We start from the raw sequence: 27,737 nt of genomic DNA on the forward strand, positions 1-27,737 counted from the left end.
CTGAACCTCTCCCGGCTGCCCCACCTCCCACCCTTCCCACCCCATCCTCCACACGCCATGCATTTCTACCCCCACAACAGCACGTTCTACCCCCCACCCTCCCTGCCCCCTCTGCCAGGGCGGGGCAGGGCCATGCCAGGTGAGCATATCTGGTACTTGCGCCTTAAAGAGCCTAGTTCTACTTCATCATGAGGTTGTCGGATGTTGTTTGTCCCTCTAATTACAAATCTCATAAGCATGTGTTATAACTGTTGTTATTGCAATATAATAAATGCCCAGATCCAGTACTGATTTACTGAAGACTGCTTTATGGCTGAGACTTTGTAGTAATGAAATATGAATTATATTAATATGTATATGTACTGTGCCACGAGGCACATTGGTGAGCCAAATTCCTGCCATTGTAAAGGAATCCAGGAACCTCACTCATATATAAAATATGTGTGTGTGTGTGTGTGTGTGTGTGTATAGACATAGTTTACATTTGTCATGTAAACTGAAGCTTTCGGGAAAGCTCTGTAGAATAACTGAGTCGCCAAATGAAGTTGTGTTAACTGATTAAGGGCAACACACCTTGAGGGACCAGATTTCAAATTATATTTGAGTCGTAACAAGAACGTTTGAATAGGGTGTGTGTATGTGTGTGTTTGGTCAGAATGGAAAGGCGTTTTGGCAATACTGTTACTGCTGTTACTAAGGAGTGTGTGTTTTGCGAGCAGGACTCCAGACCATCCCTTCACAGGGAGGCAAGCTTGAGATTGCAGGCACAGTGGTGGGCCAGTGGGCAGGGACTCGCAGAGGCAGGGGGCGGGGCTCCTCCCCCATTCAGGTGGTGTCCGTTGGTGGACCAACCAGAGGGTGAGTGAGGGGGGCAGTTTTAAATGTTCAAAGGTGAACTTCCCACGAACCCTGTTACAGGCGAATATCCATGAATATCTTGATAAACCAGAACTATTATTTACTTTTGTGTAGACGACCAAGAGGTATAATTTCAACTCCTGTTGTAAGGACCTTTGGCCGGGGAGCCAGATACCACAGTAGAGGTTTCAGGAGTCCCGGATCGTACCAGGTTGGTCAAATTTGCCTTTATTCTCCTCCCATGAGTTGCTTCCTATTTACTCTCATAGGAATAAGTTTGGGCGTAATTGCTTGTTTATGTCTCCTGTAACCACATATTGAAAACTGACTCTAGATAACAAACAGGAGCAGTCATGGCGTAGATTACAGAAATGTAGCAACCCTGAAAGCAGATTTTAAAGAAGAAACAGGCCTCGTGTTTCCAGGCCAGGCCTGCGTACGCCGCCTCCTCTGGCTGGGACGTGGGGAAGGACCGAAAGAAGCCCAGAGTGGAGAGACAGGAGTCCACCGAGGCAGCCGAGAACGGGTTGGAGGACGGGGAGGTGGCGCGGCTCAACGGGAGCGCGGTGGAAAGCAAAGCTCCCATCCCAGCCCAAAGTGCCTTTAGCAATGACTCCAAAATGTGCAATATCGCTCCTCATTTAAATGCACTAAACGCAGACGACGAACGCGACAGAGATGGAGCTCTGAGTGCCGCCGTCTTGAAAACAGAAGAGTAAAACTATTTTTATAGAGAGGAGGAAGGCAACGGAAGGTTCGGGGTTAAGGAAAATCTGGAAAGACAGAAAGCCTACAGTCGGTGTACCTTTTTTCCTTTCAAAGAAGTGATAAATGAGGACTTGCTGTAAGAAATTTTAGAAAATCCCTCTTTGATGCAAGATAGTTACGAGTAATGCCAGTATTTCTCAGTAACAAAAAAATCAAATAATGGACATAGTGTGCCGGTTTCATAGAGAATAGAACCAGTCTAAGGGAGTTTGACTCCCTCCTCACTGATATTTACCTGTCTCAAAACTGGTTGCACAAATGGTTTATTTCATGTTTGCTTGAACTGCAGATTACTTTGATTTGACAAGCTTTTAGTACTCGTAGGTTCGGATGTTCTACCAGTACTTGGCACCGTAGATGTTTGCCATTGTAATTGGATTCATGTTGTCACGGTCGCGGTTTTTTTTTGTTCCGTTTCTTCAGAATAATTTATCCTAAAGACGTAAAACTCACAACCGTAAAAAGACCGAAGGAGTGCATTTCTCACGTGGATGATCACTGTGGGTTTCTTCGTGCTTACAACGTGCAGAGTTGTTGGGGGGGGGGGTGTAAAACTGAGTAACTCTCGTTAATAGCGCAGCTTAGGTTCTGATGATCTGTGTCATGCATCAGCGTTGTGAAAGCCCACAAAAATCAAGAAACGCAAAAATCGCACAAGACGCAAAACGATCCAATTACTACGAACACCCGTGTTTTCTTTGGCAGAAATTGCCACGCATCAGTGATCGATTGTGCGTGTGGTTTCTTGAATCAACCGTAGAACATTAGTACGACGTTTTCAGCAACTTTTCTGCATGGTTCACAACTTTTAAAAAGGTGTGTAGTTATTATGCATGTTGTCCTTTGCTCCATCTCCACAAGTACTGTGCCCATTTGCAAAATAAAAAAGCAAGCTAAGAATCAGTAATAGTCATATAAAAGGTGTTAACTGTTGGTAACTGATTTGCTCACTAACCTTAAATTTTTGTGATTATTGACCTCTGTTGCATTCAGTCAAGAAAAACAAAAAAAACAAAACAGGTGTTATGTAGGCTATTTCTAACCCTGTTGTATTCATCCATCTCTGTATCCATTATTGTACTTGGTTACTGTTTCTGCATTAATACTACCAAACCATCTCTCTGTGGGGGGGGGGAATCTCAAAAAAAACCTAATCTTTAAAATGACCCACCTCTCTAGCTGGATACAAGTCGGCAAAATATATGACCCCCTCCCATGTGAGACTTTAGCATAAGCAGGTAAAAAATACCGTTTAATCATTTTGGTGTTTACTTTAGTGTTTTCAGAGCTTGTAATCATTACTTAAAGGTTTGTCATCTAATCCTGAAGCTTTTCGTTGCGCATTAGTGATCAGAGATTATGGTGCATCCCCCAGCCCGCGAGACTAAATAGGTTACCTTGACGTAAGTTGCTCGGAGTTTCTTTCGAGCGGGTCGGATGTAGAAGACTCGAGGATCCGGTGCGTCTGAGTGAGTGTTGATGGCATGTGATGTATTTGAAGGAAACCGAATGCAACTTACAATGCTTAATAAAGGTCTTTATTCTTTTAGTATATTCATCCCGCGCGTGGGTGTGTTTTTCTACGTGTCGCCTCTTAAATGTCTCGTGCATTTTCACCGGAGCGATGCTGCGCGCAGACCACCGGTGCTCGCGCTGTCCGGGTACACGTTCTATTTGAGCATCAATGGGCTTTTCTTCCTTGGCGTGAATAATACCTGATTTGTAGCTACATACGCGTAATATAGCCTATGAAACTTATTTTTCTTTAGGATATAGTTTGAGTACTTTTTATAGTTTTATAGTTGAGTACTTTTTCCTCCCGCTGAGACTACTCAATGGCATCCGTGTATGTCCAAACTTTTAATCCAAACTGTCTCATAAATTGTGTACAGTCGCGCCCACGGTTCACATACTCGGTAGTAGGATAAAGATCAGTGGAAATTGGTGAATTTCTGCTTTAGATTGTACAGAACGACCTCCACCCCAATACTTGGAATTAAGTTCATATTCAAACATTCCAGCATATATATTTGAATATACCAAAATGACTGAATTTATTAAAATCTATTTTAAAATATTTCAAATGTATTTTATATGTATTGCAAGTATCAAATCCAGTATTACGGGTTTTATAAATCACTTGCACGTTTTTCAAACACGCTCAATTCAGCGGACTGACATTCTGCGCTATCCTGACATCTTTTCTGTCCATCTGTAATCGCTGAAGATCCATTAAGGCTCTTTTTTTTGTGTACAACCGTCCTGGGATGAACCAGGCTGCAATAGTGAGAGTCATTCATTTTCTTCCAGGATGAATTTGGCCTTTTCAACCAGACTTGCCAATATTACAACTGAAAGGGACACATTTTCTGCTTTATGAAACTCTCAGTACTGTATAGTCACCAGGGGGCACGCACGCGATATTGCACTTCAGGAAACCTTGCAACCCTCCAACAATGCGCCCGTGCAGTAATCCAGATGCTGTCACGGATTCGGGATTTGCTCGGATATGAATGCATGTCCAGTGGAAGTGCGAGCGCACTGAGGATCCTCGTATTGCAGTTTTGTTGCAGGAGCGGGTTCCTGCTGCCCCCGTCTCTCCGGCGTTGTTGTGAACTGATCTAACATGGCGACTGCACCAGTGTATTGCATCTGCAGATTACCTTACGACGTAACCCAGTTCATGATCGAATGTGACGCCTGCAAAGACTGGTTTCATGGCAGGTAACCGGTCTAATTCGTCGGGATGTTCGCGGTGGTCTCGCAGAGTGTTTGGATGGCTGAATTTCGCTCTTGTCTGCTTAGTTGCACGGTCGCGGGCTACGTTTTGGGTTGCCAGAAGAGCGAGGCCGCTTGGAGAAGAAGGCGGAGTTATATTTAGGTGCCTTGCTCGAGACATTTTTGTGAACTGCACAAAAGAGATTTTGTCAGTCGTAACAGTATTTTCTTTTTCTATTTTCTTGCCTTGTTGGCTCGATGCGTCGGCATAAGTCGCTTTGCGAGCGGTGGATCGGAGTCGCTGGTAGTTTCTCGATTTTGCTACGCTACTGTTGTCGTAGCAGAACAGTCACCAGTGGGTGTCTGCCAGCATGAATCGCTATGCTTTATACATTTTTGCCAAGCCATTTTTTGGTCTAGATCGGCTGTCCTGTTTCCGTGAATCGCGAACGTCTTCTTTTGTCTGTCTGCGTGTTTTAACGTAGTCCGATACGTTTCCCCCAAATCTGTCCTCATTGTGCTGAGGACGTCGGCGGCTACATGGTGCACGTCTGCTGGAACAATAATAGGTGGCTTGTGCCAGACATTGCAGACCCAGGAGCTATTCTTGCAGTAGAGCCATGCACATGTATATTCTTTGTCGACTACAAATGATCATATTTGATCAAATCCGTCAATCTGCTCTGCGGTGTGCGTACCAGAGATACCTTATAACCCATGCACTGACAGCAGCGTGCGTAGTCGTAGTAAATTAGTTTAGCCCGCCGCAATGATGGAAGTCGTTCGGTTATTTTTGCGATTTCCCTCCAAAAAAAAAAAGGGGGGGGGGGGCGGAACGCATCGATCCTTTTTGCGCACGAATAAGTCAAAGTCGGGCGCGTAAAGGTTTTTCCGCGGGCGCGTTTGGCTCCTGTAAAGGGCGCAGCGGCGCTCCAGTTCAGCGCCTGGGATCTTTACGCGTCTCATTTTAACCCTTCGGCGAGCGGTGCGTCCGTCAGCCCGCCCGGAGAGCAAAACGGTATCCGCTCGATTCCTTAATCCGGATCGAGCGGAATTATCGTTCAAAACGCCTCAAACGTTCCCAAACGACTCGCTCTTTCGTTTGCCGTGTTTACACACTTTTAAAGGGTTCGGTAAATGTTTTGTGTTATATTCAAGGGCTCGCCCTCAGATCCTAATTCTAACGCGCTTGTGTGTGTGGGGGGGGGTTTTTGGTTTTTTTTTGTATTTAAAAGAAACGCAACTAGCTCTGGCGCGAGCGAGTCCGCGAGCGCTGTGGGTGCACATGACATCAGTCATCGTGCTGTTCCAACTCGTTTTGCGCGGTCGCGTGAAGCTAGTTGCTGTGTTTGCGATGCGTCGTCCGTGTGCGGACGTGTTGCTAGTAGAAGACCTGAACGTCGGCCGCATACTCGCACATTACTCTTGTCTCCTTTGGAGGAAAGTATTTGCCGTTGAAAACGTGAAGCGTGTTCGCTGTGCAGTGAGTGGAAGCGGGCGGGTGGGGTGGGGTGGGGTGGGGGTCCCCCGTTATAGCTGTAATTTATGTAGTTGCGGGAGTTGATGTTGTAGGTGGATGTGGTGGTCATGGATTTGTTCGTTATAATTTCGTCTATTGCTCTGTTTTAAAATGACTTACACGTTGCATGAGTAAATGAGACTTTGTGCGCGCGCGCCCAAAACTGCAGTGTCAAATAATGTATTATAATTGTATTATAATTATATTTATATTAAATGTATTATAATTTTTATAAGTTTTAAAACCTGCAGTTTATTGGTTCCTAGGTTCTTGGCAGCACTATTTTTAACCCATAGAACAAAGTAAAGCGTTCCAGGCAATGACCTTTCATTGCCGTGGCTGTGTTTTCATTCAGACCCACGTCTAGTCTCTTTAGGATAACCCTGCTGCACTCCCTCTTTGCTGGACAGAGAATCCCCTTAGCGGCTCATCTTGGCGATATAAACTGTGGCGCTGATCTGAAGTCAGTTTTTGGGGTTTCCTTCACAATAGTTGGGTGAGGGTGGCTGGTCCTGAGTCAGTATACAACAGGTCTGCGTGATGCCTTCTCTGCCCCACATGCTCCTGTTTGTTGTGGTCTCTGTGCACACACATGCTCTCGGCTTCCAAGGTGGTAATGAATGACATCATCACTCTCTCTCTCATTCTCTCTCTCTCTCTCTCTCTCTCTCTCTCTCTCTCTCAGCCATTCCCAGCATGGCAGACTGTCTGATATCAGTCCCAGTGACAGCAAAGACCACTTCACAGAAGAGCAGCTTTTCACATATTATCTGAAGCTGTCTAATTTCAGTTTCACTTGTATTTATGTTATGGCCATTTAAAGGTACTGCTATCTTAATTTTTCCGTTGAAGCGCCATAAAATTCTTAACCTTTCTGTTAACATTCCTGTTAGGTGTTCAGTAAGAGTCAGGGAGAAGGAATTTTAGGAATAATAATATATTATAATATATAAAAATAACTATATCAAAAAACTAAATAATAGAAACTTTGATTTGTGAATTCTGAGGGGGCTTGAAGTACATGTCAGTAATGACTACAATTGGTGCTGCATTTAAAAGAAGTGTCTGGTTAGTCATGTTCTCTTTTACAGCACACCTACAGGGCACTTCCTGTTTAGACGCTGCGACTGTCCATCGGGTCGGCTATGCCTCACTTATGCGCAACACAGCAGAAACAGGAAAACATTTACACAACGCATACGTAAGAAATATACATGTCATGCACTTAACATAGTCACGGCTGATGCTTTTGCTATCTCAGCAAAGAGACGGGCCAGACCTATTCAGTGATGTAGATTCCAGAATAATCACAGAACAAGTGTGTTGGCTATCGGTTTCCTTTTAGAAGTGTGTAAACCCACAGGCTACCACTCTCTGAATTTTGGCACCATGTTACCAGATTGTCGTTTTGCTCCAGTTGTACTCCCAGTGCTTTCCACAGGCTGCGTGCCTGCGTTTGTTTATTTTATGATGGGAACTTCCATGTAGATGAATCATTTATGTGTGTGTGTTCTCTGGCTGCACCAGCCCTGACCATCAGGGCAAAGTGTATTGACAAGGAGATATTGATGATTAGTAACATAAGTTTCCGATCAACCCTGAGGTGACCGGGGTATTCAAAGAAATTATTTGACCGTACGATTTTATTCACTGTAGAATTAAAATTTGATTTTGATGCTCAATTGGAAATAGGGTCAGTGGTCTAATGAAATCATTGTGAATGATTTAATAAAACGTTTATTATGTTTTTATTAGCCGGGTTCTGATTGGAGCGTAAATCTTGACTGTTGATGATGTAAGTGTACATTAATTATCTATGAGAAGCACTCTGGAGTTTGCCAGTAGCTCAGAATAGGTCTATTTTAAACAACTGTAATTCAATTCAAGCAGCCCCCTTGTTATCACAACTGGTGTTATGAAAATAGGTTATCAAGCACTGCACTCACTGATGAAAAAAACAAAACACCACAAACGACACCTCACTCCATGCAAATGTAAATATTAATAATAAATTCCCTGAGGCAGTTTAGTGAGAAGCCCGAGTAAGTGGCTGTTTGTGTTCACTGGCTGTGCGATGGCAGGGAAGACCAGTTGTGAATTTCCGCTTCAGCCTGACCAGCCTTCGCTGGGTGGAGCACGGATGCAAATAGCTGGGGTGGAGGTGGAGAGGGGCACCCAGTACAGTGTCTGCTGCCTCTTCTGGCAGGAATTGGGTTTGGTGGAAGCACTGCATGATGGGCTTTGCTTAAGTCCCTTTTAACCCTCATCACCTTTCACAACCTCTAGAGAGGAAATGGCCCTCGAGATTTGGGTCGGTTCAACCGAACCGATTAAAACTGAACCGAGTAGGATTCAGCAGCCCAAAAGCACTCCACACGCTGAGAAACCCCGTTGTTTCCTTGTGTTTCAGCTGCGTGGGCGTGGATGAGGACGACGCGCCAGACATCGACATCTACCACTGCCCCAACTGCGAGAAGACGCACGGCAAATCCACCCGTGAGTAGCTTGGCACGCGCGTCGATGGAAGGGGTTCGGGGGGAGGCACGTGCTTGTCGCCATTATCACACATACTAGAGAGTGTTTATGAACACCTTGCAGAATATGATATTCTTTTATACTCTTGAGAATTCAGAACTCTTCTGTCCTGTTAAACTCATAGTACAGTTTTATGTTTCATTGCCATTTATTTGAATCTTCCCAGACAGGATTTGAGGTCCCTGCTAGTGCATTAGTTCTGCGTAACCGCGGAGACGCGGCACGCGGGGGCTCGTGCCTCCACGGCTACGTCTCGCTGAGCTCGCCTGAGCCGTTTTTGTTTTTTTTTTTGTTTTTTCTTCTTCTCTCTTCCTCGGGCATTTTTATTTTATTCTTTTGTTCCTGTTGCAGTGAAAAAGAAAAAAAACTGGAATAAGCAGGACACGGGGCAGAGCGGCGACGTGAGACCCGTGCAGAACGGCAGCCAGGTGTTTATTAAGGAGCTGCGCAGCCGGACCTTCCCCAGGTGCCACTGGCCTCTCTGCCCATCCCGTGCCGAGCATCAGCAAGTTATTAGTGCATGAGCGTAACGGGTAGCTTCCCCACATCACCCCCTAGATGCATACTAAACCCTTTTAGGGTTTTTGGCTAGCATGCCAGTAGATGGCGTCCTCTGACCATGTTTATAACGCCCCCCTACCCAAAAATACCCCCGCGGAGGATGCAACGCGGCAAAGGCAGCGTTCCTGGTAGCGCACAGACTGACCACGCTGTCGTTGCCTCGCAGCTCGGAGGACGCGGTGGTCAAGCTCGTTGGGAGCCAGCTGACCTTGGACTACCTGGAGGAGCACGGCTTCGACGAGCCCATCCTGGTGCTGAAGAAAGACGGGTTGGGCATGACCATGCCTGCGCCCACCTTCTACGTCAGCGATGTGGAGAACTACGTGGGTACGGGCCTCCCTGTAACCCTGCTAATACATCCTTACCGCATATAAATAATATTATAATAGCCAATATTATAATATTAATATTGATCAGTTAATAGTGATCAATATTTAGTAGCACTGCATAAGAGCGCCTTTTCCAATGGATGTACACGGAATAAGGCGTCCCGTCCTGTCTTTGCATAGCAACCTGTGTTTTTATTTTGAACTTTATTTACAATGACTGCGTAGAATAAAACGGAGCGGCTCTCCGTTGTCATCACTAGGGGGCGCTTCTGCATTCTGAAAGTTCAACAATGAAATTCTCCAATCTCAGTTACATTAACAGTATTAATTATAGCAATAACAAAATTACAATAGTTTAATATTGTTTTTATTATTGTTGTTATTAATTTGAACAATTTTGGAAATGTTGCTTCCATATTATTCATTCTGGAAATAACACCTTTTTTCTCTTTCCAGGACCTGACGTTCTTGTGGATGTTGTCGACGTCACCAAACAGACTGACAGCAAAATGAAGCTAAAGGAATTTGTGGATTATTATTACAGCACGAACAGAAAGAAAGTATTAAATGTGATCAACCTGGAGTTCTCAGACACAAGGTAAGAAAGACTCACTTTCTCTCTCTCACTCTCTCTCTCTCTCTCTCTCTCTCTCTCTCTCTCTCTCTCTCTCTCTCTCTCTCTCACTAAGCAGGCATGCTGCGTCAATGCTACTGGTTCCAGTTTAAAAAGTAGTACAGTCCATTTAGTTGGTGCTAGTCGAAACAGACATTTGAACAAGAGCAAATGTTAAAAGTGTGTTGAATGTTGTGTGTCGCTGTGCAGAATGGCCAGCATTGTGGAGAGCCCGCAGATTGTAAGGAGGTTATCATGGGTGGAGAACTACTGGCCTGATGATGCACTGCTAGGGAAGCCCAAAGTCACCAAGTACTGTTTGATCTGTGTCAAGGACAGCTACACAGACTTCCACACGGAGTGTGCCGGTGCCTCCGTTTGGTACCACGTCCTAAAGGTGAGTTTCTGCAAGGACGTCACACATGGTATTGCCGTTTATTAGTAAATGTGTGTGTCTAGCACCATATTGTATAACCAGATTTTTAAAAATGTACATCTATTAATTATTAAGAGCAGAAATTCACAAGGAGTTTTGTTTTCAGAGTGCATGCGGACCTTATGCGGAGTGTAATCACTAATGATAACAAACGTGCTGTTCATTTGTAGTGAAGAAGATCAATGTTTAAAAACAGATTCTGTTATCACCGAGGATGAAGGATACACAGAACGAGTCAATTACACACACTGAGACGATTCATAATGAGAATTAATATCCGATTTCTTGATTTCAATCGGTTGTATTAGGTTATTTTTTGGCCAAAACCAAAGATTGTGTCTTGCCACTATGTGATATGCTTTATGGAGGCATTAGCAAAGATTGTCTTCTGTTCATGTCTCACCTGTTTCACTGGGAGGATTAAGATGTTGTCTCTGACCACGTAACAAAGCCTTTTCTCATTTGGTCGAGGTTCATCAACTAGTTTAGTGAATCATCAGAACACGTTAAAGTAGGTCTTGTTATTACCTCGCTTCTGTGGTCAGAAACTTTACAGACACGGAGCAACAAAAAACAATGTTTTTTTTTTTTTCCTGCTGGCCAGCAAAAAAATGTAAATAACAGAAAAACAGCAAACGAAACCCGGAAAAGCTGCATTTTTGACATGCAGAACACACAGACAATCTGCTGAGTCCCAACACAATCTCTGCACCTTCGTGTTAATGTGGAGGTGACTGTCGATCCGCGGAAGCGGGGACAGGAAATACCAACATGAAGTATTAAAACAGAGCAGCGGCCTACCCCAGAGCTGCAGCAAGAGCTGCACAAGTTTATTTTGGCATCTCTTGTGCAGAGGAGTGGCTTCCTGCCGGAGGGCTAAAACACAAAATCCCCTGTTCAGCATTTTCCTGGTGTCGCGGAGAAAAGGACGTTCTAAACGGCCACTTCGGATTCTCCCACAGGAATTCTGTTGGCTTGAGATGCTGTAACCAAGACAACCATGGCGCAACTGTCTCCCTCCCCCAAAAAATCTCCATCCTTTCAAGGTCACTCTGTTCTCGCGGCTGTGGTTGTGGAATATGCTAGGAAGGTTCAAACACGTGTCCCCATCAGACGGGACTTTAGGTGCTGGAGTAAATATTTATGTTTTGTGCCTCTCAGTTCTTCATTCGTTCTCTCTGTGCACGTTACGTGATTTAGCTGTGCGGTGGGTGACTCATGGAATATCAGAACCTTCTTCAGGGTACACAGTGGCTCTGCCACAGATCCAAGATGGTCTAGAATGTTTGCTTTATCCTAGCTCCTCGCACGCCTGTTCCAGGTGTTCTGCTTCCTTCTTGCTTACCTGAGCTGTGTTTGGCCTCCCCAGGGAGAGAAGATCTTCTTCTTAATCAAGCCCACCTCAGCCAACCTGTCACTCTACGAGCGCTGGAGGTCCTCCGCCAACCACTCCGAGATGTTCTTCGCCGACCAAGTAGACAAGTGCTACAAGTGCATCCTGAAGCAGGGCCAGACGCTGTTCATTCCGTCAGGTGAGGGGTATGGGGGTCGGGGCCGGGGGCAGGACGGAGTGCTCGTTAATCGTAAAAGGCTGGATTGGCTGTTGCAGCGTTGGAATCACCGAGTGCCACAACATGCGAACGAGCTCGCAAGCAAGTCACATGTTTGGCCGTGGGCTTTGAGAATGGTGGCCAGTGTCAGATGCTCCTGACAAACTGGGGGTTCGGCGAATCACGGCATTCCCATGAGCCATTTTGGTCAAAATGACAATCGTTAACTAGTCAAATATTCCTCAGTGTGTTTTGACATTTTGCAAATCATAGCAGCTTAATCTTATTACAGTATGTTTTGCTGTATTCGCAACCCTGTTGCTTTTCATGCACTAATGGCTTTTGTGTGCGTGATGCCGTGTTTCGCTGTTATTGCAAGGCAGGGGAAAGGTCGTTCTTGTCATTTCTTCTGCGAGTGTGTGAGAAGGCCGTTCGTTGTTGCGACTGGAGCAGCTCTGGTGACGTGCCTGTGACCTCTGCCCCCTGCAGGATGGATCAACGCCGTGTTGACGCCAGTGGACTGCCTGTCTTTCTCGGGCCACTTTGTTCACAGTCTGAGCGTGGACATGCAAATGCGGTAGGTCCGCTTTGGTTCGCACGCTGCTCCTGGGAAATATAAACTTCCTTAACGCTATTCCCACATTGCGGACGATCTTTTGGCTTGGTTGGGGGCAGTATATCACGCCGGAAAACATTTCTCATTTCTCCAGATTTTTCCTTGTAATGCGCAATGCGACACGGGCCGACTGCCGCCGTCGCCGCTAAGGCGTTGGGCCGGCGGCACCGTATTCCCGTCCACAGCTACACAAAAAAGCCAAAGGTCATGTGCACCGGCAGGCCAGGGCGCCGCGCACTTCGGCAAGCTCACGTCAGTCCACGTCGTCACGTGCGCTTCTCTCCACGCAGGGCGTACGAGGTGGAAAAAAGACTCAAGGTTGCCAGCCTCACGCCGTTCTCCAACTTCGAGACTGCGTGCTGGTACGTGGGGAGGTACTACCTGGAGAGGCTGAAGGGTGAGTGTCACGCGAACTGTTCCTGAGCCATTTAAGCCGGCCCCCTGGCGCTGGTCCTGCCGTGCGCGTGGACCTGCTCGAATGCGCCACGTTTAACGTTTCAAACGGAGGTGGCGGTAGTGGCATCCGGATTTCCACGGGGAAATGCTTCTGTGCGTGAAGTCTGAGCTTCCCGTGTGCTGTGGTCTTGTGGTGTTGTCGCTGATCTGTTGCCAACAATGTTACTGCCTAAGACTGCCACACAGTGCTACTTTCAAAATGAAATTCATACCATAAACAGGCTTTATTTTTAAAAAATAGGCAACAATACAGTGTTTGTGGTTTTTTTCTGCTCTCCTCAGAATTTCACTTTGGGTCAAAAGCTTTAAAGGTTTGTGCTTCTTTTAGTTTAACAAAAGTGCACGTAGCGTTAGAAGAAGGGCAGGACTGGGAGAAGAGGAGGTCGCCAGGCGCTCTGAAGAAGCCGTTGTGACATGTGTGGATTACCGTGCCAAGTGGGCGCAGCTTTTTGCTAGGGAAGGTGTCATGTGTAAGGGAACCGTCTCCGGTCTAAGGAGTGTGAGCTCGGTGTCAGCAGCCCTGGCGTAACTGAGCTGAGAAAGAGTCCCCGTCCCCCCCCCCCCCCCAGCAGATGAACTCAGCAGGAACAGTGTTGCCATCATTAGATCGGCGCATCGCAGCATTCACAGATGATTACCTTCAAAAGGCAGGATCAGTTGCTCCATTACAGCCCAGCATTTAATCCGGCCAGCCCTGCACTCTTTGTTTATGTTTCCGCCATTCCCCCCCCGGCTCACGTTCCTCAGTTTTGCCAGATTGCTGCAGCGCGCGCACAGCTGGGTGTTCTAAGGGCCACACTCCCTCTCCCGGCGGCATGACGTCCACATCAGGAGGGGGGAACGCTTTTCAGGGTTATCGTTATAAGTTTGGACGCTCCATGTGTGGAGAGTTAGGGGCAGCGTGGGGGAGGGGGTGTGTCTCAGCTCTTTGCCCCACCGGTCCGTCTGTCTGCCCAACATGCCTCCTCTCTCCTCCTCTCTCCTCCCCTCTCCTCCTCTCTCCTCCCCTCTCCTCCTCTCCCCTCCTTTCCATCTCCCCCTCGCAGCTTCTGCACTGGGTCCGCGTTATTAATGCAAATGCAGTGTGTGGCGTGTTTCCTGTTGTGGCTGGGCACCCAGTCCAGTGTAATCAGGAGTGGAGCATGTGTGCGGAGGCCGTGGCTGTGCTGGGCCCCAGAGGATCTCAGTAATCAGGCGGATGTATGAAGGGCCATTGTTGTTAAGCACTAATGGCTTTTCCTGCCAGTGTGTTCCCGTTTGGACCCTGATGTAGTACATCCCCACCCTTCAGCAAAGTGTCATGCTCTGACTGCCTCTGACAGAAACGCTACATCCTGGCCACTGCTGCTAATGATTTAAAGAAGCTGGCAGTGTTCCAGGGTCATTTAGCAGAGTGAAAAGGTATAATCCATTATTTCATATTCGCTAATACAGATTTCAAATGTACTGGTCGAAGCAGTGCTGGGTGGTAATAAATGATAACTGTGGTATATCACCGGACAACGTTGGGCCGGTGTTAGCTCAGTGGTTAAGGTACTTGACTTGTAATCGAAAGGTTGCTGGTTCAAGCCCCGATGCTGCCAAGTTGCTACTGTTGGGCCCCTTAACCCTCGACAGCTCAAGTTGTACTCAGTCGCTTTGGATAAAAGTGTCAGATAAATGTCAGTGTTTTCCCTGTTTCTCCTGGAGGTTTCCTTAAATGGCGCACCACTGTGTTGCGTCGCGTTAGTAAGACTTCAGAAGATCAGAATGCAAAACACCAGTTGTGAAAACATGTCAGTTCTGGCCAGTGCTAAATGGTAGCGCACGAACATCATCACATATTTTAAAATAATTTTGCAGGTTTACACAAGGCAAACAAGCAAGCACCTTCTTACCTGGTACACGGTGCCAAAATTATCAATGGAGCCTTCAGATCATGGACTAAAAAACAGGTGGGTGTATTTCTCACTCTGTTGTAAGTCCTTTTCTTTCTTGTTAAGGTCTCTCTGATTCATTGCTTGACATTCTTTTTCACCGAAGGCGCTTCTGGAACACGAAGACGAGCTTCCAGAAAACATGAAGCCGGCACAGCTCATTAAAGACCTTGCCAAAGAGATTCGGAACGCTGAGGTGAGACGATTCCCTGCGCATTAATACTGTAGATGTGGACGGTGCCAGGTCAAGGCTAAGCCCAGTAAACCATCCAATACAGTTGAACTACAATTAATACCGTTTACATATTCATCTTATATGCAAATCTTGTAAATATATCAAGTCCAGACGTTTGATTTAGTTGTTAATCTTAAGGTATAGTAATCAGTAACTACAGTGAGTCATAGTAACTACATTAGTAAGTATATTTCAATTGACTGGCGGTTCCTTTGTCCGAGGGGGAATGGTTAACAAACCACAAACCCACAAACGGTGTCTCTTCTGCTCCAGAACGCAACTAAAGCCATAAAGAGTGAGCCAAGCAACTCCAAGCCCCCAGCGGAGGAGCCGCCATCCGCCCCGTCGGAGCCAGAAGAGCCCATGTCACCCAGCCGCATGTCTGCTCCAGCTCCGGACAAACCGTCCAGAAAGAAAGCTCCCAAGCTCCCGAAACCCCCCAAGCCCCCAAAACCGCCTAAGCCACCAAAAATTCCCAAGGCACCGAAACCCCCAAAAGTGCCAAAGGTGAAGGAGGGTGGGAAAAAGAAAGGGAAGAAGGTGAAGGAAGCAGGGCTGCCCGAAAAGAAGCCGTCCAGCCTCGGTGGCCTGGAGTCTCACGCGAAGGACATCCTGACCAAGATGGAGCCCAAAAAAGGGAAGGTGAGAGGATATGGAGCAGTTTAGGGCAGCGGGAGCTCAGTGATTGAGGTATTTGACTTGTAATCAGAAGGTTGCTGGTTCCAGCCCCACCGCTGCTGCTGTGGGGGCTCAAGTTGTGTTCGGTCATAATTGTAGGTTGCTTTGGGTAAAAGTAGCAGCTGGATGCTGCAAATGTGCAAACCTTATGACGGCCACTCTCGCAGGGAATGGGGTGTGTCAACAGTCATCTTGAACCTGAACAGAAACAATGTATTCGGGCAACAGTGTTTTGTGCAGATGTGTCCTTGACTGACCTTTACAGGCTCAGTTGTTTCTTGTTCTATGTTTTACAGGCTACGAAGGGTGTGGTGAGCTTCCTGGAGAAAGAGATGAATAAGCAGAATGATGAGGAGAAATTTGAGATTCGGGAACACAGTAAAAACAAAACTGAGGCAAAATGGAAGTACAAGGTAAGCCTGCAGATCAGAACACGGCGAGGAACAGATCCCAGATCAGAGCATATCCCAGATCAGAGTAGATACAGATCAGAGCTGATCCAAGATCAAAACAGATCCCAGATCAGAGCAGATCCAGATTAAAACACATCCAAGATCAGAGTAGATCCTGATCAGAGCCGATCCCAGATCAGAGCGGGTCCTTCCAACCAGACCAGTGCAGCTTCCAATACCCATGCAAATAATGTCAAACCTACAGCGCGTCTGAAAGGTCACAGTGAAGGGGCGGGTTCGGCGATCACCCAAGAGCAATTTACACACCCCAGACCACAGCAATCAGCAGAAATCATCTAGTGTTCCCTGAGTCCGGCGCCCAGCAGAAGTAGCACCAGAAGAAGTCCCCACCGGGGCTTGGGGGTTTAGCTAATGCTCTTACACTATGTCATATCGGTGGCATGCTCAATAAGTATTTACACATGCCTCAGTTTCTCCAGCAAATACAGGCCTATTGCTTCGTTATTGTTGGACAACGTAGGCTGGCTTTTGTAGGAAAAGCTCAATTCTGAGGAACGGAAGACATTAGTTGGCTTGATGTTTCATGGAAAAGTCAATGCCAAAGGGACCAGGGATGTTTGTAGTCGCTCCAAATCTCCTGATCCAAGCACAGCTCCATGGCTGTCCAAGTGCTTGCAGATGGAAGGAGCTTTGGCTAGACGCTCGCCAAGGTCGCCTGCCCACATGTCCTTCGTGTTTCTCTTTTGACCGCTATTAGTCCTGCTGTACTGAACAATTTCAGTTTCTCACGTGCGGAGCTGTCTAATGAGCTGCTGTTCACCACAGAACCTTTGGCAAAGCGACGATTGAGGAGAATGTTCTGTTTTCCTCTTGCAGAACAGCAAACCAGATTCATTACTGAAAATGGAAGAAGAGCACAAATTTGAAAAACTGGGACATAAAGACAATAAATTTTCCTTCTCAATGTCAAACAAGAAATTGCTGGGGTATGTATGCTGCTGTGTACTAAAATAAACTGTTTGATCAGCTTACACATTATTTACTGCACTGTTAATATTATAAGCGTGTTCAATTCATCTACTCCCCTCGGTGATTAATCTCTGTTCATTTTCTGAATATATCCGAGCGCGCACCTGATGAAATGTTGGGCAAGGCTTTTCTGTACAGCTCAGAATTAGACTTAAATCCCAGCACAGGCTCAACTTCCCATAAACACAACTTGACACAGAGAAGGGACACCCCACCCCCCCATACAGATGCCGTGGAACCTTCCAGCCAGTCTTATGTATGACTGAGTGCAGAGATGAGGGCTTAGCACAGAAATTTAGAAATCTTGTAGTCCAATCCTACAATGGAAACTCCTGCTACAGTGTGGTGGTGTTAGTGGCGATTCCTGCTACAGTGTGGTGGTGTTAGTGGAGATTCCTGCTACAGTGTGATGGTGTTAGTGGAGATTCTTGCTACAGTGTGGTGGAGTTAGTGGAGACTCTTGCTACAGTGTGATGGTGTTAGTGGAGATTCTTGCTACAGTGTGGTGGTGTTAGTAGAGATTCCTGCTACAGTGTGGTGGTGTTAGTGGAGACTCCTGCTACAGTGTGATGGTGTTAGTGGAGATTCCTCCTACAGTATGGTGCTAGTAGAATCTCCTGGTACAGTGGTGGTGGTGTTAGTGGAGATTCTTGCCCATGGCCTCAACGTCCCAGAAGCGTATGTGTTGCTGTGTTTTTTATGATGCTTTGATGCTTGCGTACGATTGGCCGGTTTGACACGGGCGCTCACCTGCCGGACTGTTCATTAGCTGACTCTTAACGCCGCGCTGCTTCCTCAGGGCGAAGACGCTGAAGTCACAGACCAACTCGGGTGTATTTAGCTCCTTACAAAATGTGAAGGAAGACAAAACCAAGCCAGTGCGAGACGAGTACGAATACGTCTCGGACGAGGGGGAACTCAAAATCGACGAGTTCCCCATTAGGAGGAAAAAGACTGCAGTGAAGAGAGACTTCTCCTGTGAGTGGTGTTAACAGAGGTTTGGAGAACACCTAAAAAGTATTGAGATACTGTTCGTGGGACCTTGAGATTGTGATGATTGTTTTCTCAGAAAATTAATTGATCGCCCAGTAAACATTATCATTACATTATTATTAAACATTATTATTATTATTGTTATTATTTTCCAGTTTTATCCAACATTAAGGAGCCCATCCAGCCATCAAAGAAGCCAAAAATGCAGCCGTCGGTTATTAAGGTAATTTAAGCATTAAGAGTGTTTCTTTTTTTGACAAGCTCTCTAAGCTTCACACCAACATCCAGAAGACATTTCTATAACCACTTGTGTGCTCTGATTAATCATACATTCTGAGAAATTGCGACTTAATCGCTATCCACTTCCCCGTGATGCAACTAATAGTTTCCTCATGGATATATTTAAAACACACTCTCACCAGTAGGGATCACATGTGCCAGTGCCCAGTTCCCAGCCCACTGAGCTGGTGCCAGGAATCTTAGAAATTCCCCTCAATGTTCGGACTTGAAGCAACATGCAGGGCTAATCAAGGAGATGTGTCACTCTTTTCATTCAGAGTGCAGATTCCTCGGATAATGAATCACTCCACATAGACACAGAGGCCAAGACTGAGGTCAAAGGTCGCAACTCCAAAGCCTCCAAGAAGAAAGGGGGCAGTGCAGCGGGGATCCTGGACCTCCTGCAGGCCAGCAAGCAAGTGGGTGGCATCGACTACAGCAACAACAGGTAACCCTGCCTCCACCAGCCACGCCCACCACCATCTTTGTCATCAGCACCACCTAATGCAGCCTTTCAAACCGTCCCCTTTGGGCTTCGGCCGGGTAGTGGCTCAATGAAGGAGGTGGCAACACGCGTGGCATCACGCCCTCTGGTGCGCGCGGCTGCGGTTCAGCCTGGGTGGGGCGTGGCCTGGCCTCTTTGGGAGGAAGGCGTCCCGGCGCTTGACAGGTGGGTAGTGGTGGCTCCCCCCTAGGGCTGGTTCAAGCCCTACCACTGCTAAGTTGGGCCCCTTAGCAAGACCCTTATCCTCAGTTACTTAACCATAATTATACGTTGCTTTGGGTAAAAGTGTCAGGTAAATGAGCTTGACATAAGGCACTGAGACCCTCTGTGGTGTAGTAGCTGTAGGCCTAAAGTTCAGAAGCCTTCCTGGGAAACTAAGGGACTCGAGAGATCCGCACTTCACGTAAACGGCCACATATAGACTGTGTTTTTAATTTGTAAAACACTCCATAGATTACAGTTCATACTTGCACATCAGAAATGTGTACTCTTCTATGGTGATACATACAGTGCAGTATCGAGTGAGCAAGAATTGTGAACGAATCGTAAAGGAGATGGACCAAGAAACACGTTTGGTAGTTTTAAGCACTGGCGAACAATTTTAGGTATTTTGGCAGATAGATAAGATAATCTAAACTTCGCGCATTACAGTTTACTACTCAGGAAATTAGGCAAAGGTTAAATGAGTCTTTTGCTGGCTGACCTCATGGCCGACTTACGCTTTACACGACTGGCCCGCTAAATGCGCAAACACAGCAGGAAACTAGCCGGTACTGCCGAGATCCCGCATTGGGGCTGTCACCCAGTTGCGTGTGCGGCTCTCCTCTTGCCTAAAGTTTACACTTCACTACTTACCATTCTGGCAGGCTGTGCGTATAAGCGCCGTTCGTTTGATAATCCTCCGCTATTAATTTGTCAAAATGTTCCGGGCGCCGGAGAACGCGCCCCCCCCCCCCTTTTGCTGTTTGCTGTTTTGCGCCGCGTTTGATGGTCTGTTTCCACTGCTGAAAGCTGCAAATTAGCACCAAGGTAGGAGGGAAAAGGAGAAGAAAAACATCGTTAAAATATGTTAATTTCTCAAATTATTTTTTCATGCATTTAAACTTGACATATGACTGTGGATTGCGGGGAGGAAATGACTCTAGTCAATTATAACCACATTAAACAGCTACTTTTCTCATTGTTCCAGCTCACTGGTTAATGACTTAATAGGTGGTAATCTGGATAGGATAAATCCGTGTGTTTTTCTGCTGTTTTCCATAAGCTGGAGGCAGATGGAAGTGCTATTCTTCCGTGTGCTGCAGGGATGAGAAGGCCTGCAGTTCCCATAACCTGCACGTACACCCGGCTTAGTGGGACTTTTAAAGTCACGTTTGCTTCCCCGCATGGCCAAATCGCAAAGCGACGTGAACTAAAGTAATTTAGAAGCCACATACAGAATCTGACCAGTCGAGTCAGAGGAGCCCAGTGTACAATTAGTCATGTCGTTAAACCGAATAATAAAAACTAATGGGGAAGTGAGTTTAGTTCTTTCAGGTTTGAGAAAGTGGAATGAAATTTTAGTCAGTATGTATGCGTGGGTTGCCTTAGGCCTTGGAATGCACAGCCTGTGTGAAATCCGGAATGCCCCGCACCGGATCCGGAATGCCCCGCGCCAGATCCGGAATGTCTCACGCCAGACGTCTGTATGTCGGCCGTACAGGCGCGCCCTTGGCCTTAAGTGGCCGTGCATATTTCGGGGGGGGCTGGTTCTTAACTCATCTGCCAATTGTTTGACCTATCCCATCATTCCTGGCTCTTCTCTCAGTCCACGGTCCTTTCGAAAGCGTACGGCACACCCTGCCTGCTGTGGAAAAGCTTTCCTCACTGAGCCTCGCTTATGTGCCGACGCCGTCACCCTGACCCCGCCCGCCCCCCCATCCATGCACGCAAGCACCCTCATAGGTTCTGATGAGCTCCCTGGCTCCCTGCAAACCCGCCATGCCTCCCCGTTCCTCCCTGACTCTAAAACTCGAAAACTCTTCTCATTCTCCCTGACACTTGGAGTAATGTGTGTGTGTTGTGTTATTTCTTATTGATGGACTTACAGTCAGCCACCTGCATCCCCCAGCACGCAGGAGGCCATCCAAGGCATGCTGTCCATGGCCAACCTGCAGGCCTCGGACACCTGCCTGCAGCCCGCATGGAACAACAGCCAGGCCAAGAGCAACTCGCACGGCGGCTCGACCGGCAGGAAGCCGGCGGGAGGCGCCGGCAGCAGCAACGGCAAGCGCCCGGCCAAGCGGACCCCCAAGAAACCGCGGAAGAGCAGCAGCGTCGACAGCGTCGACATGTTCGACGACGACCAGGACCATTTGGACGCCTGCTTCAAGGACTCGGACTATGGTGAGGTTCCAGAGAGATGAGTACTTTGGAAGGCTTGTATCAGAACAGGTAACATTAGTACCATTTTCAAGTCCAGCATTCCCGATCCAGCCCACCCGATCTAGCACACCTGTTACTGTTATGAAGTTTTCAGAAGCTGAATCAGGTGTGTGGGCCAAGCTAAAGTTATCTCTGAGAAAGTCTAGAGCTAAAAAGGGAATTCTGTAGCTCCGAGGCTGTTCCATACTGGGAATGAGGAACAATTGGGCAGCACGATGACAAACGGGATCAATTAAACTCGTAATTGCTCTTTGATTCCGACTTGGAGGTTCTCATTTGGGGAGAGTGTCAGGCATTTTGTTTATTCCGCATGGAAGGGTATCCATATCCCGTCTTTGATTTCCGTTCCAGGGAACTACTTTCTCAGCTGTGCTCTCTTTGTGAACCTTTTCCAAAAACAGCAAGGCCATTAGTAGCCTGTTAATAATCCATTAGCCAGCGATCTAAACTGTTGTTTTAAATGCTTTTTGATCTGATACTCTTAATTAGTCATAACTTGCATGCACACTCGCTATTGAGCTCACACCAGGGGAGCGCTTTATCAAACACGAGAGCACTTTTATTTATTTTTTGGTCTTGATAATTGTTGGAAATTGCACGTTTTCTGGTGTGGGAGATCAAAGGGACTAGGTGCAAGCAGGCGGAGAGAGCATGAAGCAGCTGTCGTACATCTGTCCCACACCATCGTTATATCGCTGCGCCATCAGAAAGTCTTCAGGAGAACGCACACACACACACACACACACACACACACACACACATATGCATGAGGGAATAAGCATTTGGTGTTGTTGCAATGCGTGCCAAAAAAAAAGTCTGACACTTCATTTGCCACAGTTTACCCCTCTCTGGAGTCGGAAGAGGACAACCCCATTTTCAAATCTCGATCAAAGAAGCGGAAAAGCTCGGACGACACCCCGTACAGTCCGACAGGTACGGGCCGCGTCGCTCCTGCCCTCGGTGTTCGTCCCTGGGATTCGTCTCCCGTGCTGCAAGTGCAGACGCTGTTTGGGCTGAGAGGTGGAAACGGTGTGTTGCGTTTGCTTTGTTTCTGCAGCGCGCGTTGGCCCGTCCATACCGCGACAGGAGCGGCCAGCACGTGAAGGGGCACGGGTGGCTTCGATAGAAACGGGGCTGGCGGCCGCCGCAGCCAAACTGTCTCACCAGGTGAGCGTCTTCCCCACGGCACAACGTGAGCCGTCGAACACGTGATTTTGTAATCGGCCAGCCTCCGGATAATTGGGCTGAGTCGTGTCTTTGTGTTATGACGGTCACGTTCTTTCAGCCGCCTGCCGACGTCGCACTCTGTCGGTCTTGTGTAGCTGTTACACTCCTTTAGCCTTGTGTCGGCGTCACACTCTCCAGCCTCGTTACGCTCTGTCCTTGTTACAGGAGGAGCAGCAGAAGACCAAGAAGAAAAAGAAGAGTGTTAGAAAGAAGCTAGTGGTTGTGGAAGAGCCCCCTAAACACTCTCAGGACAGCAGTTCCCCAGAGCCAACCCCTGACCCAGAGAGCAACGCGGCTGACCACGAATACAGCAGTGGAGTAGGCAAGCCAGTGGGCGGCCCCCAGCCCATGGCCCCAGGAGTTTTCCTCAACCAGAGGCACCCATCTACGTCATCTCCCAACAACACCTCATCCCTGCCAGCAAAAGTGGAGCGCGGGAACTCCGCAGACGCCAAAGGTGAGTCAGCGACCCCCCGTACGTCTACGGAGGTAACCGACGGACGCCGTAATGTTGCATGTAATGTTTCACCACGATGGGCCTGTACGTAATAAAACGGGATTGGGGAGTCACTGATAACCTTAACGCCGCTCCGTTCCCTCCCCCAGCCAAGCGGCTAAAGAAAGGCATGGCCACGGCCAAACAGAGACTCGGAAAAATCTTAAAGATCCATCGGAATGGGAAGCTCCTGCTGTAATGGGGAGGAGGGGGCAGAGAGGTCACGTTTTCTCCTGATGTTCTTATGGACCCCGTGGACTAGCCAAAAGCGAAGGAGGTGGGCAACAAGAACTGAAAGAACAGAAAAAAAAAACAGAAAGGGAACGCAAGCGGAATCACGCAACTTTTTCGATTTCTAAGAAGAACATAGCTCAAATAGGTTTTTGCCTCGACTTACACTTTATAACTTTCAGATATTAAAAAATGTACAGAATACCTGCTATTAATATTTTGTAAGAAGAATTTGTCTCGTTTTACTACAACTGTCAGTTTATCAGGGGTTGCTAAGATATTATGAAATTCATAGCAGTCATTCCAAGATAAAGAAAGTATCCCTTGCATGTATTCAGTCGCATGCATGCATTGGTAGAGGGCGCTGGGACAGCGGGTGGAAATCCAGGAATATCATTCCTGATCTTTGGATGTGGCTTATCATTGTCTTTTGATGTTCAACAGGTATTACTGGAGACGGTTTCTTTTGAAATTTTCACAATGAGTGCCCCACATAAGTCCGATACCCCACATTAATGCTCCTTGAGACAAAAAGGAGCTTTCGTAAGCGTTTCTTTCATGGAGCAAGTTACTTTTGTTTGCTAAGCACTATCACTGATAATATTTATTGACCTATATAATTGTATGTCATAGGTAGTGTGAAGAATGCCTGAAGGCACTTAAAGACATCAAGGAAGCACAAAAAATTAAGTGATATTGTGAGTAGTTTCCAATGTTTTTGTACCAGCTACTGTGAACCACAAAGTGTAGCGCTTCATTTGATATTCGGTTTCACTGTTATTTCGATTTTTGTTTTTAAGACAATAGGATTCGTTTGTATGTTTTCTTGGAATCAAATGTCCACACCACTTTATGACAAGTCATTACATGTGTATCATGAGTGAAAACATGTTTCAGGTTCATTATTTGCTTTGAATTAATTTTCTTTCACATTATGATGTATAATATATTTCATCTCAGTCTAACATGAGATCTACAACACACTAGTAAGTCATACTAAAACTGTTAGCAATACTCTCAAAACTATTTTTTTAACCCAGATCCTTTATCAAATCTGCTTTGCTTCATTATGTCCCAGAGAGCGTTTTTGTGTGTGTGTGTGTGTGTGTGTGTGTGTGTGTGTGTGTGTGTGTGTGTGTGTGTGTGTTTGTGTGTTTGTGTGTGTGTGTGTGTGTGTGTGTGTGTGTGTGGGTGGGTGGGTGTGTTTGGCACAAGTCACGTCGTAACTTTTGTGTTTAATGTTACAGTACTGTTTGTAAATGTAGTCTCTCTTGTTTCTTCATTTCCCCCCCATCATGTCATAAAACATTCTCTAAAATAAAACACTAACAATATGGGACCTATAACTCTGATAAGCCTCATCCACTTCAGTCTGTTTCACTACACAGGGATACTTTCTCTCCTCTGTTCCTCTCACAGGCAGCACTTCGTACCCTAGACTGAAATATGCATTTATATGGCTTCACAGTACAGTATGTAGAATGTAGCCTGTATATAGCTTTTTAAATGACTGCGTTTTGTAATCTTTTTTCCTTAAGGCATCATTATACATTTTTACTAGTTTTTTGCAAATTATAAACAAAAACGTATATATATAGATATAAAAATAGCCATTTCTTTCTACTTTTTGTTTTGTTAGACACACAGTAGCTACAGTTTGCTTTTTTTTTTTTTTTTTTTTTTTTACATCTTTTTTTTATGTTTTATTTTGTTAGAGAAAGGTGTTGCCTGGAGAACAAAAAATAAATCATTGTTGCGTAAAGTATCATATGGCCTTACATACACGAAAAGTACACGTATCGATTCATTCACAACAGGGGGAGGGAATCTTGACAGGGGATGGAAAAAAGAAAAAATTCAAACAAAGCAAAGGTTTCTACAACCAGCCTCTCGCTTGAGTTCAGCCGCCCTGCTGGGAGTCGACGTCCTTTTACTAGCACCTTGTGAAGTGTTTTCTGTGTCAGTGATGTAATTTATTAATGTTTGTAGCCTTTTATACTTGTGTAATTCTTAAGAGGTTTTTGTTTTAAATATTTTATCAGTGTGAGAGCCCCCTAGGAATCTTGTGTCAGTAACACGCCTCATTACGTTGTGGGCAATAGTTCCATTTTTGTCTTAGTAAAAGCATTTGTTCCATTTATTTTTTCTTCCCAACTGCAACAGGTCATCTATTCAAAATGTTTCATTATTATTATTATTATTATTATTATTATTATTATTATTATTATTATTATTATTATTATTATTATTATTATGCAGCTATTTTACAGTCATGCCATGAATTATATTTTGATAATAGATAATGTACATTCTTTACAGAGTTTCCTGATCAATTGCAGTGTTTAGTTACCAGTGTAAATCTTTTATCCACCTTTTTGAATTGAAACACACTCAAATCAGTCTGTCAGTGGAACTATTTCAGGTTTTTATTTGTACAAAATGTGTGTTGCTTTGTCGTGGTTTATTTTTATATGTTCAATCAATTAAATACGTCCGCTGTACCAGAGCAGTGAATGAGAACATAGTGTCTGCTATGCTTTCTGTATCTGTTTTCAAGGCTTGTATGCAAATGTTGAGCGCCGTACGTGTTGAGTGCCTGTATTTTTGTGAGGGGGGAAAAAAACTCATTTAGAAAAGTCTGTAAGTTAGTGTCTGTTTATCGTCCTTACACCTCATTTGGTATTTCAAATGAGGTACGTCCGTAAACCTGTAACTGCCATCCCTTTTAATTTTCCTAGTTGCAAAACAGAAAGGTCTGATTCTGTGGCCCTGCAGTCATGGTGGGACTAGACGAGAACTCTGGAATATCACTCTAGTAATTATTTTAAATATGCTCAGGCTACTGTAAGGTCCAATGGCCTGGAGAAACATCTCGCTCCGATACAATGCCTCCATTTACAACCGCAATGTCCACCGGGAGCAGGACTGCAAGTTTGGCTTTTGTTCGTTCCTTCCGAAGCCTTAAGGCAGGGAATCCAGCCAGTAAAGTCAGACACATCGTGAATGATTCTGGAGCCAAGGTCAACATCATTATTAGTCTATTAACGCAGTCATGCTCTTCGACTGTGTCACACTGGCTTCGAGCACGTCGGGGTGCCGTTCTTAACACACAGCACAGATCACCTAGTTATCTTAATAACTCCCCAACTGAGTTAGATACAATAGTTTAGCTTTGCTGAGTTTTGCTTACAAGACCCGAGATACAGTTTTACAAACTAACGGGCTGGTGTATCGGTGTGCTGTCTAAAATAGGCAACTGTCATATCAAAGGAACACTAACCTGAAGTTGAAGAAAAAGGTAGACCAGTGTTAACAATGCAGGCCACTGTGGCATTACTGCAAAGTGTTTCTTCATGGGGAAGCATGGAGTGAACATTTTTAAGATGAAGTGACTTTTGCTCTGTGCTCAAAACACAAAATGCATTTGGTTGAGAAGCCGTGTAGGATTTGAGATATCTTACCATCCTTGGTTGCAGAGACTAACCGTTATCTACCACCAGGTGGCGATAAACAGCTCATGAGAATGGTGGAATGGAGCCTCTGGCAGGTAGGTAGGTAACTACATCCTCCTGAATTGTTAGTTTTCATAGGCTTACATTTAAAGGAAATACATGCTGTTATTGTTTATACATTAGGGGTCTTTGAGTGTATTTTTAGTAGGCTACAATAGGTCAGTGTAATCATTTTAAAACAATTAGACCTTTTTCCCGCTTTGGAGTGGAAATATGGTGGAATATCTCAAGTATGTTTCAGAAAACAATTTGCCATAAGCAAATAATTATTGTAAGAATGTAGCCTGTTTAGTTTTTTTTTAATATATATTTAATTTTCCCTCAATTGCTTCCTTTCAGACTCTGACATCTGAAATGATCCCACATAAATCTTAAAGGCATGACATTTATTTCAAATAATTTAGGATAAAACAATCTTTGAGTGCATATTTGTTATTGTTTGAAGACGTGGCAGTGTTCCACTCTTAACATGAAAATGCTGTTTTTGACATCAACATCTGCCGCACATCCGCCACAGGGACCAGAGCGCGATCGCTCATCGCGTTACGGCGAGGCGCGCTCCTCGGCGGAGGCGCGCCCTTGGGCACTTCAGCGCGTATTAATGATGTTTATCTCCCAGTGCACTCCTGAGGAGAAGGAGAAGCCCGTATATCAGGCCTAGGGTTGTTCCTGCCACCAGTTTGTTTGTCTCAGCGCAGCACTGTTTGGCAAACATTGTTTTAGCAGTTAGTTAACATCAAAAAAGAAGCGCCTTTTTAAAGAAAGATTGAGTATGACGGACTCGGGAGAAATGTGCCCGCGCCGACAGCGACGGGGCTCCCAGCGGGAGGGGGTCTGGTT

At 45.9% G+C, this 27,737-nt stretch overlaps 2 protein-coding genes across 15 annotated transcripts in view; both read left to right on the plus strand.

The window, feature by feature from the left end:
- The window catches only part of LOC113586361 (constitutive coactivator of PPAR-gamma-like protein 1 homolog), a 13,980-nt gene extending 10,796 nt beyond the window's left edge, over positions 1-3,184 (plus strand). For 4 of the 8 annotated variants that reach the window (XM_035520301.2, XM_035520303.2, XM_027024413.3 and 1 more), the window contains exons 14-17: positions 1-139; positions 720-858; positions 973-1,069; positions 1,269-3,184. The exon at positions 1-139 is cut by the window's left edge and continues 51 nt beyond it. In XM_035520301.2, coding sequence (XP_035376194.1) covers positions 1-139; positions 720-858; positions 973-1,069; positions 1,269-1,577 — 684 coding nt within the window. In that variant the 3' untranslated portion in view covers positions 1,578-3,184. Of the gene's footprint in view, positions 140-719; positions 859-972; positions 1,070-1,192 lie in introns of all 8 variants that reach the window. The other 4 variants (XM_035520302.2, XM_035520305.2, XM_027024439.3 and 1 more) reach the window with 2 other exon arrangements.
- Positions 3,185-3,842: 658 nt separating this feature from the next.
- phf2 (PHD finger protein 2) lies at positions 3,843-25,905 on the plus strand. 7 transcript variants are annotated; one of them, XM_081705075.1, is made up of 23 exons: positions 3,843-4,350; positions 6,549-6,686; positions 6,955-7,064; positions 8,274-8,359; positions 8,750-8,864; positions 9,126-9,286; positions 9,745-9,886; positions 10,112-10,298; positions 11,707-11,869; positions 12,377-12,464; positions 12,794-12,900; positions 14,802-14,893; positions 14,982-15,071; positions 15,384-15,752; positions 16,085-16,201; positions 17,078-17,187; positions 18,030-18,208; positions 18,379-18,446; positions 18,781-18,950; positions 21,097-21,392; positions 22,269-22,364; positions 22,489-22,598; positions 22,824-23,373. In XM_081705075.1, exons 3-23 carry the CDS (start codon positions 7,009-7,011, stop codon positions 23,205-23,207), a joined length of 3,186 nt encoding a protein of 1,061 aa, XP_081561201.1. In that variant the 5' UTR covers positions 3,843-4,350; positions 6,549-6,686; positions 6,955-7,008; the 3' UTR covers positions 23,208-23,373. The 7 variants fall into 7 exon arrangements, with proteins under 7 accessions (XP_081561201.1, XP_081561200.1, XP_081561203.1 ...); XM_035520267.2 differs by lacking the exons at positions 6,549-6,686; positions 6,955-7,064 and having other exon boundaries at positions 3,845-4,350; positions 22,824-23,115; positions 23,265-25,905; XM_081705078.1 differs by lacking the exon at positions 6,955-7,064 and having other exon boundaries at positions 3,845-4,350.
- Positions 25,906-27,737: the final 1,832 nt, after the last annotated feature.

The sequence above is a fragment of the Electrophorus electricus genome, chromosome 22 (genome assembly GCF_041902795.1).
Source record: "Electrophorus electricus isolate QZ-2024a chromosome 22, ASM4190279v1, whole genome shotgun sequence".
Classification (NCBI taxonomy): Eukaryota; Metazoa; Chordata; class Actinopteri; order Gymnotiformes; family Gymnotidae; genus Electrophorus; species Electrophorus electricus.